Source organism: Pseudopodoces humilis, chromosome 21, assembly GCF_049639895.1.
Source record: "Pseudopodoces humilis isolate 2021_Gansu_Grassland_sample_001 chromosome 21, ASM4963989v1, whole genome shotgun sequence".
NCBI lineage: Eukaryota > Metazoa > Chordata > Aves > Passeriformes > Paridae > Pseudopodoces > Pseudopodoces humilis.
The window spans coordinates 416,811-429,195 of NC_142220.1; the positions used below are offsets into that span (position 1 = coordinate 416,811).

At 59.3% G+C, this 12,385-nt stretch overlaps 1 protein-coding gene across 1 annotated transcript in view; it reads right to left on the reverse strand.

Moving 5' to 3' along the window:
• DNAH17 (dynein axonemal heavy chain 17) overlaps window positions 1-12,385 on the reverse strand; it is a 32,208-nt gene that overhangs the window by 19,053 nt on the left and 770 nt on the right. The window contains exons 2-37 of the mRNA XM_005530704.3: window positions 11,899-12,092; window positions 11,440-11,632; window positions 11,249-11,348; window positions 11,086-11,171; window positions 10,825-10,950; window positions 10,461-10,616; window positions 10,301-10,384; window positions 9,783-9,950; window positions 9,411-9,527; window positions 9,026-9,294; window positions 8,716-8,911; window positions 8,472-8,618; window positions 8,153-8,261; window positions 7,910-8,013; window positions 7,666-7,806; window positions 7,397-7,540; window positions 7,044-7,226; window positions 6,713-6,970; window positions 6,436-6,605; window positions 5,980-6,202; window positions 5,780-5,896; window positions 5,580-5,666; window positions 5,236-5,388; window positions 4,622-4,870; window positions 4,262-4,384; window positions 3,716-4,063; window positions 3,545-3,636; window positions 3,282-3,408; window positions 2,908-3,060; window positions 2,409-2,534; window positions 2,182-2,289; window positions 1,940-2,071; window positions 1,485-1,645; window positions 1,240-1,396; window positions 878-982; window positions 277-434 (exon numbers count right to left, since the gene is read on the reverse strand). Of these exons, the coding sequence (XP_005530761.2) occupies window positions 277-434; window positions 878-982; window positions 1,240-1,396; window positions 1,485-1,645; window positions 1,940-2,071; window positions 2,182-2,289; window positions 2,409-2,534; window positions 2,908-3,060; window positions 3,282-3,408; window positions 3,545-3,636; window positions 3,716-4,063; window positions 4,262-4,384; window positions 4,622-4,870; window positions 5,236-5,388; window positions 5,580-5,666; window positions 5,780-5,896; window positions 5,980-6,202; window positions 6,436-6,605; window positions 6,713-6,970; window positions 7,044-7,226; window positions 7,397-7,540; window positions 7,666-7,806; window positions 7,910-8,013; window positions 8,153-8,261; window positions 8,472-8,618; window positions 8,716-8,911; window positions 9,026-9,294; window positions 9,411-9,527; window positions 9,783-9,950; window positions 10,301-10,384; window positions 10,461-10,616; window positions 10,825-10,950; window positions 11,086-11,171; window positions 11,249-11,348; window positions 11,440-11,632; window positions 11,899-12,092 (5,564 nt within the window). The remainder of the gene's footprint in view (window positions 1-276; window positions 435-877; window positions 983-1,239; window positions 1,397-1,484; window positions 1,646-1,939; window positions 2,072-2,181; window positions 2,290-2,408; window positions 2,535-2,907; window positions 3,061-3,281; window positions 3,409-3,544; window positions 3,637-3,715; window positions 4,064-4,261; window positions 4,385-4,621; window positions 4,871-5,235; window positions 5,389-5,579; window positions 5,667-5,779; window positions 5,897-5,979; window positions 6,203-6,435; window positions 6,606-6,712; window positions 6,971-7,043; window positions 7,227-7,396; window positions 7,541-7,665; window positions 7,807-7,909; window positions 8,014-8,152; window positions 8,262-8,471; window positions 8,619-8,715; window positions 8,912-9,025; window positions 9,295-9,410; window positions 9,528-9,782; window positions 9,951-10,300; window positions 10,385-10,460; window positions 10,617-10,824; window positions 10,951-11,085; window positions 11,172-11,248; window positions 11,349-11,439; window positions 11,633-11,898; window positions 12,093-12,385) is intronic.

Genomic DNA, 12,385 nt, shown 5'->3' on the forward strand with positions numbered 1-12,385 from the left:
TCTGTGCCTCCCCTTCAGGTGGTGCTTCACCACCTTTTTGTCCTACTCCCCACCCGAGCATCCTCTCATCTTGCTGAGCAGCCCAGCTCACCCTGCCTGGCCACCTCTGGGAGTGACAGAGGTGTCACTCAGGTGACTCAGAGCTGTCCCACGGTGCCGACGGCTCCCTCATAGCAGGGCCACCAGTGCACACAAACACCCCTGGCTCAGGTCACACTGTGGATGTGGCACATGGGTGCCAGCACCGAGGGAACTGCTGCTGTGACACCGACCCACCTGAACAGAGCCTTTAGATTCTCAGGCAGCTCTGTGCGCCCGGCGTAACCAGGGTTCATGGTGATGAACAGCCCAACCGATGGGACCAGGGAGATGGTCTCCCCAAGGAAGTTGAATGTTTTCTTCTTGGCACGGATTGCATCTTGAATACATTTTACCTGCCAGATGAGCAGAGGTGTTGGTGCTGGCAGTTCCCAGCTCCCTGCCCAGTGCTCTGTCTGGCCCCAGCTGCTCCCCAAGGTGAGCCTGAGGGGTTGGTTGTGCCAGGAATAATATTGAGACCTAGCTGAAGCCACAGCAGCAGGAGAGCTGAACTTAAACCAGCTCCTTCCTAATCACCTCAACTCCTTGTCCCAGGTGATGGCAGAGCTGGGGGCTGACAGGTCACCAGGATGGGACACAGCTGGGCTGTGAGGTTTAACTGTGCCCAAATCCCCTGCGCTGCTGTGCTTCCACCCCCCACCCTGTGTCCAAATGGGATATAGTGGAGAGAGCAGTGGCAGACTCCTGCGAGTCAGGTCTAACTGGGGCAGCATCCAGGACACGAGCTGGGAAGTCTCTTTGGCACCCAGTGCCACTGGGCTGTGGGGACAGCGCGCACCTGCACCGCAATGACGGACAGCACCTCCACCAAAATGCGATTGAACTCGTCGAAGCAGCCCCAGGCGCCTGTCTGGGCAAGTCCTTTGTAGATGTTCCCACAGGACTGGAGAGAAAGAGAGCAGCAGGACAGGCTCAGGCACTGCGACCCCTCACAGCATGGGGGGGTTTGGTGACAAAACTTGAGTGTTGAGAGCTGCAACCTTATGGATTGTGCTCTTCCCTAGGGAAATTCCCCGCGGTGATAAAGCCCCTCTGCCGAGGCTCCCCTGGGTTCCCATAGACCCCAAACCCGGGTCCCTTTGTCCTGGACACCCCACGGTTCTCACATGGGTGCCACCATCCCGTTGCCCCGTGCCCTACCCTGTAGTCCATCTGCTCGGAGCAGTTGAACACGTAGACCATAATCCCCACTGCCCGGCCCAGGTCCTTGGTGGTCTCTGTCTTGCCGGTGCCTGCGGGGCCAGCGGGGGCTCCCCCCATGTAGAGGTGCAGGGACTGTGTCAGGGTGATGTAGCACCTGTGGAGGGGGGACACCGGGGCTGAGCGGGGCCCGTGGCACGGCCGTGGTGCCAGGGCAGTGGGAGGTGTGGGGAGCCGAGCCCCACCTGTCTGTCAGGGGGGTGATCACCAGCCGGGGGGTGTTCCCCAGGTACTCGTAGGCGTACAGGAGCTGAGCGTCGCAGATGTTGGCGTAGCAGTGCTTCTCCCCGTCATCCCAGCGGTGCCGGAGCTGCGACTGCCAGGCAAACGCCTGCGAGTTCTCCACCTGTGGAGCAGCTGGCTGTGGGGGGCAGGTGGGCACTGGCACTGCCCACCCTGGCCCGCTGGGACAGTGACACACGCTGCCTCGGGACCGTTTGCCACCTCCCAGCACAAGGACAGCGTGCAAAGGGGTCCCAGGGCCATGCTGGGGTGGGTGAGGACTGTCCCTCCTCGCGGCCCAGCTCAGCGCACACCCACCAACAGAGGTGCCCAGCCAAAAAGTAATGGAATGACAGGAAACCTGTGCTCCAAAGTTCTGAGAGACGGTGCAGCAAAAATTCCCTCTGGTACCAAATACCTTTGTTTGGATCATTTTGGCCACAACGTCCCTCGCATGGACATCAATAGTGCAGATTGTCATGATCTTCATTCTGTCTCCAGCACTCAGGTTCCCAAGGAGCAGGGAAATCAGGGCATTCAGCCGAGCGATCTGGGGAAGGACAGAAATAATGGACATAGAGATGATGCCCTCATTTGCTCACTTCTTGATGACCCCTGGCCTGGCAGAGAGGCTCCAGGTCAGGTGTGGATGATGCCAACCTGCTTTTTGTTATAATCCTTCAGGGCATTCTCGTAACCTTTCTCCAGACTCGAAAAGGCAACACCAACCTCTGAGGTCCAGGCAATCTGGGTGCACGTGAGAGCAACCTGCAGAAAACCATGGGGGCAACACAGCCATAAAGAGGAACCCGCTGTGGCTGTGCCTCCTGGGGCTCTCTGGCCCCTGTCCCTCTCAGAGCCGGCTCAGCCTGGCCCCGTGCACGCACCTGTGCTGGGTAGTCAAACACCCACTGCTCCCGTGGCTTGTCCTCATAGGTGCCCAGGGCCTGGGGGATGAGGTTCCGCAGCGTCGAGCGCATGCGCTCCAGCAGCCGGTTCAGCCAGACCTCAACCTGCAGGGTCACATCCAGCAGAGCTCAGCAACTCCCAGCCCACTCAGGCTGCACAAACCTCTCCCTGCACAGCGCAGTAGGAGAGAGTCTGGTCCCTAGGGCACAGCCCATGGGATGTGAAGAGGAGTGGTCTGAGGGCAAACAGCCGGGGGTAACCACCCTTGAGGGACTGTGAGGCTGAGCAGGTTCACACAACTGTGCTGCTCTGTACCTACAACACAGGTGCCATTGCTGGGGTTTTTGGCCAAAAATCTTTGTAATTGCATATTTGTACTCCTGCTGGGGTGTTAGAGCACAACCAGCAAAAGGCTCATCCCCATCCTCAACCTTCCCCCCACCTCAGCCTTCAGAGTCTCCACAAAGCTCAGCTGACCTGGCCAGACAGGTCACAGTCTGCATCGAAGGGCACGTACTCCCCGTCCCGGCTGAACATCCCGCGGGCCACCTTCTGCGGCTTTTTGTCTGAGTCCAGCTGGAACTCCAGCTTGGCCAAACTGTCATACAGCTTTGTCAGGTGCCGGGACACCTGAGAGCAGAGGCACAGCCACTGTCAGGACCCCCGTCACGTGCGGAGGTGTGATCAGCAGCTGAATCTACCCCCGGGTGCTCTCTGGGCACTGCACCCCCAGGAAGGGAGATCAGGGACGGTGTTCTGCCCATAAGAGTGAAAAATATTCTAAAACTGCTCAAACAACTGCAGGGAAATGGCACAGGACTCACCCCCCCATGCTCACACACAGCCTATACCTCAAGGGGCTCGGTCCCCTTTGATAAAATATCCAGCAGGTCCGCAGAGGAGACAAAATAGAAGCGGGGAAATGCCAGTCTTTTGGTCTCAAGGTATTCAGCCAAGGCCTTCTCACAGACTGCCAGCCTGGCAGAAAACAGAGAACCTGCCATTAGCCCCCATACACTGGTTTTACTTTTTGCTCAGTCCTTGTCTTGCTGATGCTTTTTGAAGCCCTTCCTTTGGCCTCCCAAATGCTTCACCAGGATGGCTCGAGCCTTACCTGTCCTGCAGCGCTTCCAGCCGGGTGTGCAGCCCGGGCTTGTTAGTGCAGTCAATCACGTTGGGAGTTTGTACTGCATCAGCCATTAGTTCCTGAAGAGGAAAAACACTTCAGCCAACCCAAACTGGCAGAGAGTTGCAGGGAAAACGAGAGGGGGAATAGGCTTCGCACTCGGAAATCCTCGTCAATGGTATCAAATTTCTTCGAATCCTCTGGCAGTTGACTGCGTGTGTCTTCAGATGCTATGAAGATTGTTTCCAGGTGGCTCCATTTCCTCTGCACCTCAAACCAGGTGCTGATGACAGTGTCAGTGGTTGACAGCTTATGCTGCCAGTCCTGTGCCCTCTGAAGGAAGAAGGCTCGGTACTTGGAGGCCAACACGTTCTGCAGCTGCATTTGGTTGTCTTCCAGAGTCTCAATGAGCAGCTCATCCATCTTCAGCAGTGGGAGCTGGGTCCTGCTGTGGGGCTCATACTCAAACTCCATTGTTGCCCAAGTAGTGTCCAGGGCATTCAGCACCTGTGGTTGGGGCACAAGGATGAGCTGGGTGCTGAGCCCAGCCCCTGTGGGGAAGCAGGAGGACAGAGAAGTGCCTGCTCCAGGCATGGGCTTCACCAGCTCTGTGTGCTGCCTGTGGACTCCGGCCCCAAGCCCTTGACAGCCATGGAGTCACACTGGGGTCTCAGCAAAGCAGGGGAGGAGCTGAGCCCCGTTTACCTTCTCCATCCCAGCCTCCTTTGACGCTTTGTCCACGATGCCGCGAACCTCCTCCTCAAACTTGTGTAGGTTCAGCTGCAGCAGATCCGCGAGGGTGGTGTTCTCGGACATGGTGAATTGCACCTGGAGCAGAACGGGCACGGTTGGGCCATGGGCTCCCCTCCACAGAGAGGCAGCCCAGCAGCTCACCCAAACGAGCTCATTAACTCCCACTTTTAGAGACCCTACACAAATATTTGCATGTGGCCAGATTTAAACCTAATGGGAACCCTTCCCTTGCTGGGTGTGAGTCTTGGGAGCCTCCTGGGCCAGGGCCTGGAGCCTCCCGGGCCAGGGATGGGCAGGAGGACTCAGGAGCACCTTGGTTGTCTGCACAAGCTCCTGCCAGTGCCGGTCCCTGATGGCTGGGTTCTGCAGCTCGCTCACGGCTCGCAGGGACGTCATCATGTTCTTCATGCTGCTGTCCAGCCCTGTGAACACGTCCCAGCTCTTCACCTCCTTATCCAAAGTCCGGATGTCTTTAGCGAATTTCTTGCACTCAATATCCATATCCTCAACGTTAAGCTCTGCCCACCTGGTTGTGTTCCAGGCGGCGATGCTCAAGTTCACCTGGACCCAGGATACAGGTTCACAGCGTGTGATTAGCAGGAGCATTCCTGCCCGGGAAGAGGAGCAGCACACCCAGTGCCGCACGCCCTGTGTGCCCACCCGGCCCCCCACTCATGCACACCCACACAGACCTGCTCCAAGCGTAACAACCCACCCCATGTCTCACCCTCCCTCTGATGGCAAGGAGCTGTCTGAGAAGCTGCAGCAGCTCTGCACTTTTGGCTGGCAATGCCCAGCTGGCAGCAGGTACCTGTACCAGGTGCCTGTGCTAGGTGCCCATGCCAGCCAAGAGCAGCCTGCTGTCCAGCCCTTGCTTGGAAGCAGCGTTGGGCACTGTGCCCTGGCTCCCAGACCACAGCACGTACCAGGGTGACCATGTCCCAGACCTCCTTCAGCAGGCGCAGCTCCTTGCGACACATTTTAAGCTGTTTGTACTCTGGGACCGACACCTCAAACAGTGCAGCTGAGGTGGCCAGGGCTGCCATTTCCTTCTCCAAGGCCGTGATGTGCTTATCTTGCTGGATGGAGGAAAGGAAAAGGTGTCAGCCAGGGACCGTGTGCCAGTCTCTATTCCAGCAGCTGCTCCGTCCCTGCTGCGGGGCCAGACCCTCCCTGTCAGCCTGGAGTGGCTGCCCCTCCCCAGCAAGCAGTGTCAGGGGTGGCCAGGCAGTGCCAGAGGAGACAGCAGTGGTGTTCTCCCCTTCCTTACCCTGTTCAGTGACTTGTAGGGGTCTGGGTCTGTGTACGAGAAAGGGGCTTTTCCCTGGAAACTCTCCCGGAAGGCGAGCTGCTGGACCTGTGTGCGAGGATGGGGCTCATGGGGGCAGCCAGGACAGCTGGGAAGAGCAGCAGAATCTTCCCAGAGCTGCCGAGGAGCTGTCTCCCTGCCCACAGCCCCCAGGCAGGCACCTCAAAGTCCTCGCACTTCTGGCGGAGGATGGCGGCCTCGGCGGCTTGCAGGGGCGCTGCGTTGTCCGCCACCCGCAGGCACAGCTTCTTGTTGTTGTCCCAGTGCTCGGGCAGTTTCTGCAGTGGACAGACACCATGTGGGGTCTCCAGCCTGGCCCCAGCAAGCCCCTGCCCAGCCCCCCACACCCTGAGCAGCCTACCTTGAGCTGCAGGTGGACCTCCTCCGGCATCTTGTCCCCGTAAGTCTTGAGCAGTGCAACTGTCTCCTTCAAGGGCTCAAACATGACATCAGTCACCTCCTGCCTCTCCCTGACCTTTGCCAGGTGCCCCATCACTGCCACCAGTCCTTCATAGTCTCCCTCCTCCAGAGGTTTACTCAAGCCGGCAGTGGACTCTTTGATGAAATCCTGCAGCTCCTGAAGACTGAGAGGACAGTGGTGCTCACCAGGCATCCCTGGGGCTTAGGCTCACTCTGCAGGGCATGACGCCCCAGAAACTCGCCCCTGAGGTGCCTGGAACCTTCATCTGGAACCTGCCCTTTCAGGGCTGTGTCCCCAGGTCAGCCCTGCCCTGGCACACAGTGGTGCCTGTGCCACAGCTCAGCTGGGCTTCACTTGGAGCACCCTGTCCCTAGGCCAGGGCTGACCAGGCGTTACCTGCTGGTGACGTGTTGGGCAAGGAACTTCCGGAGCACCAGGCTCTGGCCCTTGATGGCATCCAGCAGCGCCTTCTTGAAGGGGCGGCAGTCACTCTTCAGCCACCCCCCAAACACCTTGGTTTCCTCAAACTCCAGCACCTCTTCATGCAGTGCCTCCAGTGCGTCAATCTGGGGACAAGAATGGGTCACGGTTTGTGGCTGGCACCTCCCTGGGCACAGAGTGTCCCCTAGGGCACCCCGAGCTCCCAGCACATCTGAAGGCACCCATCCCACACCTCCTGTTGAAAGAGCTGGAGGGGTGGAATCCCAGGCGCCAAGGGCTTCTCTGGTGATGGCTCTGTCTCCTCCCCCTCTGCGGCGGCACTGCCCATGGTGAGGAAGCGCTGCAGGAACTCCTCGGGGCTCTCCTGCCACAGGTGGGAGTGCTCCTCAAAGCTGCCACTGAATTCTTCCCCTTCCGCCATGGTGCTGACCACGAGCGACATCAGCTTCTCCTGCATCCTCGCCAGATCCGCCTGCTCCTCCAGCGCAGTCTGAGGGGACAGGCAGGGCTCGGGACTGCCTGGAAACGCCGCCACCCTCACCCTTCACCTGCCACGGACTCACCTTGTAACTGACCGCCCCCTCCAGCAGCCGTGGCATGGAGGCTGCCACCTTCTCCATGTCCTCGAGCAGCCCCTCCACCAGCACCAAGAAGCTGTCACCGGCCCCTGCCTCCAGTGAGGGCTGGTACTGCACGCGGCCCTCAGACAGCTCCATGCGCACCTCGAACAGCGGGGCCACCTGGGCCTGCAACAGGGCAGTGTCTGCTGTGGGGCTTCGTGTCCCACAGCCCCACAGCCCTGCAAGCTGCTGGAGCATGGGGACAGTCACGTTTGGCCACTGGCCAAACCAGCAGGAGCGGAGGGACACCCCGAGCCCAGCACAGGGACACCCGCTGCCAGAACACCGGGACCTACATCAGGGGCCATGTTGGTGAGCAGCAGCTGCAGGGATTTGTGAACGAGGTTGCAGAGCCCATCCAGCACAATTTTGTCTAAGAATCCCACATAGGCCAGCCAGATCCGCGAGGACAAGTCAGCCTTAAACAGATCTGCGTTCTCCTGCCACGAGAAAACCAACCAGTGCTTGTCAGTGAACACCCTGCACAGGCATTGGCTCCTGACATTGCTTCAAGTCCTTCCTCCTGCCCCTGCGAGCCATCCAATGCTCCAGGGCCATGTCTCACCTTCACCATCCCCTGGATCTTCTCGCCTGTGCTCTCGATGACAGTGCGGCGCTGAGCTAAGGTGTGTTCCTTCCCATCGAGGTCCAGGAGCGCTGTTTCCTTGTTGTCCTTTCTTCCAAACAAGGGAGTGGCTGAACAGTCCTGCAGGGAGGAGAGAATGGGGCTGCTCTGCTGAGCCAGAGAAGGGACAATCCCAGCTAGACATGTCCCACAAAGATGCTTGTGAAGTGCCAGCTAACACTACCTCCATCAGCTTGGTGATGTTCTGTAGGTTCAGCTTTGCTCTCTGGACCCGTCTCTGCAGGTCATGTAGGGTCTCCCTCATCCCCTGGATGTATTCCATGACACCTGGGAGGGAAATGGGCACATGAGCACCTTGTGGAGACACCCCCAGGGCAGTGGCAGGTCAGTCGGTGCTGGGGACCAGGGACCCCAAAATGCACAAGGAGGATTCCCAGCCTTGGATGGCCAAGGTGGGGGTTTGTACCTTCATTGCTCCAGAACAGAGACTTCTCAGCACTGGCCAGACGGACGTCCAGGGTCTCCAGCTCCCCTGCCAGCAGTGGCTGCTCCACCGGCATCAGCTGCTGCCTCACCTGAGTCAACACACCCGCAGGTGAGCACTGAGGAGCAGGGTCCCCACCCCACCAGCACGGAGGTGCGGGGCAGGAGGTGCGGCAGCAGCCACGGCTGGGCTCAGCCACAGGATGGGCAGGGACCTGAGGTGCCAGTGATGTACCCAAACCCCCGCCCCTGTCCCTTTCAGCCTGGAAAAGCAGCTGGGCTGCCTCCCCTTCAGAACCTGCCTCATTGTACCAGCCCACGATGAGCTCCAAGATGTCTCCTATTTTTTGAAAAGTCTCATTTTGGGCAAAGAGGCTCTCAGCATTGCTTGGGATGCCCGGCTGCTGCTGGATGTGCAGGTACTTCACCTCCCGCAGGACGGCAGCGAGCTGCGCGACACCACAGCCGGGAGGGGCTCGTTAGCAGCCCCGAGAGCTTGGGGTCACCCAGTGAGGGGTTGCTGGCATTGCCCGTGCCAGCACACACCTTTCTGCTGAAGTTGACGCTGAGGAGGCGAGACTCGGGGTCCCTCAGGAGCAGGGGCTGCTCCAGGCTGAAGTGGCAGTCCTGGCCAGGTCCACTCGCCCATTCCTCGTAGACGCTCTTGCTGTGGCGTTGCAGCATCCCCATCATTTCCTCGTACTTCCCAAACACCAGCTCAGCCTCAGCACCCACCATGGCACTGTCAGAGCCACAATAAAGCAGCTGCAGCAGGACATGGGAGGGGACCCATCCAGGCTGGATCCTCCCACTGCTGCCCTGTGTCCCCGGGGGATGACGGGGGACCTGCACCTACGGGTGGTTGATGGCCAACAAGTCCTTGTGTGGCCCCTCCAGCCGCTGCTGCAGCTCCAGAGACCACTTCAGCTGCCCGGCCACTGGTGGCATGTTCTTGTGGATGGCTGGGCCCCCCCTGGGGGGTGGTGGGGACAGGAACCGGGTGTCATACAGTGTCTTCACGCTCTCCACTTCGGCCTCGAACATTCCCAGCAGGGCCAAGTAGCAGGGGGAAGCCTCAGCCCTGATCAAGGGTTGCTCCAGCACGGAGGCAAACATGTGCACCAGCTGCAGGAGAGAGAGGCAGGCACTGGTTCCTGCACCCTGGAGCAGTCCCTGGACGGGCGAGACCCCCAGCTCCTGTGGGAGCTGTATGCCAGGCTGCTGAGCTGGGGCACAGGTACCTTCACAGCAGCTGTCAGGCGGTTACAGTCATCAAAACCCTGGCAGAAGATGGCAGCCAGCTGCTTGTTTGCATCCTCGACCTTCTTCTGGAACTCTTCAAAGTCTTTGTCCCATTGCTGCCATTGAAAGCAAAATGGTTTCAAGTGGCACAGCCGCTGTGCCTCCTTCCCAAATCCTTCAGGAAGGATTTGCTGTACCCAGAGGGTCCAGAGCCCCATGACCTCCTCCAGAGCCAGCCCTGTGCTGCTGTGGGACAGTCCCATGTGTCCCTCTGCAGCATGTTCTCACAGGGGACTCTTGTCTTTTCACTTGGCCAATGATAACACCTCCATTCCAGCATCCATCACATTTCCTCTCCAGCATCTGCTCACCTCCTCATCAGGATCCAAGGGATCATATTTGCATTCAGCAAAAGCTTTGGTGGCTTCACAGACCTCCTCAGAGATTTGCAGCACCCAGGTCACAAGGAAGTTTCCTCGCACCCCTCCCAGCATTGTCTTCTCCAGCCTCAGAAAGTCGATGGCTGCCTGGAACAGCTCCTGGCAAGCATAAACCCACTTTTACCTGGCTCCCCCTGTCCCAGGCTGCAGGTGCAGGAGCTGCAGCACCAGTGCAGGGCTGCATGCTGCCAGCTCAGCAGTCCTGAGGAGCATCCCCACAGGACTGCTCTCCAGCCTGCCTAGGGTGTGCCCATCCTGCCTTGGGGGCTCAGGGCTGGGGGGAAACAGCTGGGAATGGTGACACTGAACTCCCAGTGATGTCCCACTGTGCCAGCGGCCCCAGCCCGCCCCAGGCTGTGCCCACCCTGTGCCTCTCCCACCACAGGATGCCCAGGGCGGGAAAGGCCTGACTGAGGCTGGCACTGTGCCCTGAAATGCTGTGCTGTCACCTTGATGGTCTTGAGCCTCTGCAAGAAGGCGTCCATCCTCCCAAAGATCTGTGGGGGGGGAAACTCCCAGAGCTGTGGCTGCTCCTGGGAGGGGAGAGAGGCTGTCAGTCTGGTGCTGGTGTGCAGGGGTCAGATGTTCCTGCACCATCCCTGCACCCACCGGGAACAGTGTGGGCATTAGTTCAGAGCAGTAAGTGTTGTAGGACTGGAAGAACTTCTCTGTGTTGGCGATGGTTAGTTTGAGTGCCTCCAGGGTCTCCTGGGGTTCTCCTTGCAGCCCCTTCAGCATGTCCTCCGGGTTCAGGAATTTATAGCTCTGGGACAGACACAGGCAGGGGCCATTGTCAGGAGGACGTGGAGGCTGCTCCTGCCCCCTTCACCCCCACAGACTTGCTGGTGGTTGCCTGCAGCCTGTGCCTGCCCCCCGACTCTCCCCAGCCCTAGGCTGTCTCTGCGTCACCACGACTGGACTCTCCACATCTGGAGATGTCAGGGGTGGGTCAGTGCTGGCCCTGGGGCCGTACCAGGCTGATGAAGAAGTTGCAGATCTCCTGCAGGATACGGGCTATGTGGGCAGGTGAGTGGTAGTGCACGCAGTGTACCCGGAGCAGGCAGACAGTGCAGAGCACCTTGGGCACGAAGGGCCGCAGCTGCAGGAGCGGAGCCTCGTCAGTGCGGGGCCGAGGCAGAGCCAGGGGATGTCCCCCCTGGAGCCTCTGGGGCTCTGCCGCTGCCCAGATGAGGTCACCAGGCTGTGCCTGGTTATTTTGCCATGTATCACTTACCTGGGAGTAATCTGCTTGCTCCATCTCCTCCAGCAGTGTCTGCAGAGGTTGCAAGTGGAGGCTGACATCATTGGCTTCCTCCAGACCTAGGAGATGGAGAAAGTCTGTGTTGGGGTGAAGACACCTTGCTGGAGGCAGCCACCACCGTGTCATGGGACCTCACCACCACTGACGGCCCTGAACATGTTCTGCAAGGATGGCCAGTAGCAGCTGTCAGCCTTCTCCAGCATCTTGGCCAGCACTGTCACTTGGGGTGAGAGCAGCTGGCAGGGAAGAGGTGTCAGGATCAGCATGGGGGGCTCAGCACAGGGGGCTCAGCATGAGGACGTGTGGCCACCATAGCTGAGGCAGTACCTGCTCATTGATGCACTCCAAGTTGGTCATTCTGGTCTGCCAGAAATCAAACTCGACCCTGGGGAGGGGGTGCAGCCCCTCCAGTAGTTGCTGCCCTGGGTCCTGACTAAAGATCTCTTCAACCTGCTGGAACCACTCGATGATGACGGTCTCAATGGAGTGCAGCGCTGAACCATCTATGGGCTCCACCAGGCTGAAAGACAGATGGGTTATGCCTGCTGGGAGCCCTGAACTGCCCCAGGGGAGCCCCAGGGGAGCCCGTCATGCCTGCTTGTGGCCATCTCTGCTGGTGCAGATGCCTGGCATGAACCCCTCAAACATTGCTGCAGGGGATGGCTGTGCCCAGGGCTGTGCAGGGACCGAGCCAGTGTCCCAGCTCCCGTCCCTCCCTGAGAGATTTATGCTACCCTCGGCCCCTGCCAGGCTTTTCTGGCACCAGGTGGTGCCAGCAGCACCCACCAGTCCAGGGCTGCTCCTGAGTCTTCCCAGCTGACCAGGTGCTCGGGCAGTGGGAGCAGCGGCTTTCCCTGTATCTTCCCACTCATCAGGAACATCTTGTTCTGCAGCTTGTGAGTCTGTTGCATGATGTCCTCCACCACAATCTTGGGCCAGCCCGACCCCTCATTGTGGCTCAGGAGCAGAGGGGACACAACCTGCGAGACAGGGCTAGGTCAGGCACTTGGTCACGACCTCCTGTGCACAGGGCAGTGGTGATCCCAGTGCTCCCTCTCGCTGCCATTGAAGCACAGTCTCAGAAGTCACAGCTCTGCTTGCCACAGATGGGCTTTGCTGATATTTACCTCATCAGTGTGACCAAAAGGCCCTTTGCTCTGAATTTCCAGCTCTCATGGCCTGGGAAGTGCTGGAAGGGGCACAGTAAATGCATCTAGCAGAGTCAGGGGCTGGCACATGAGCAAAAGCCCCCAGCAGTAGAGGCTGCTGGAGC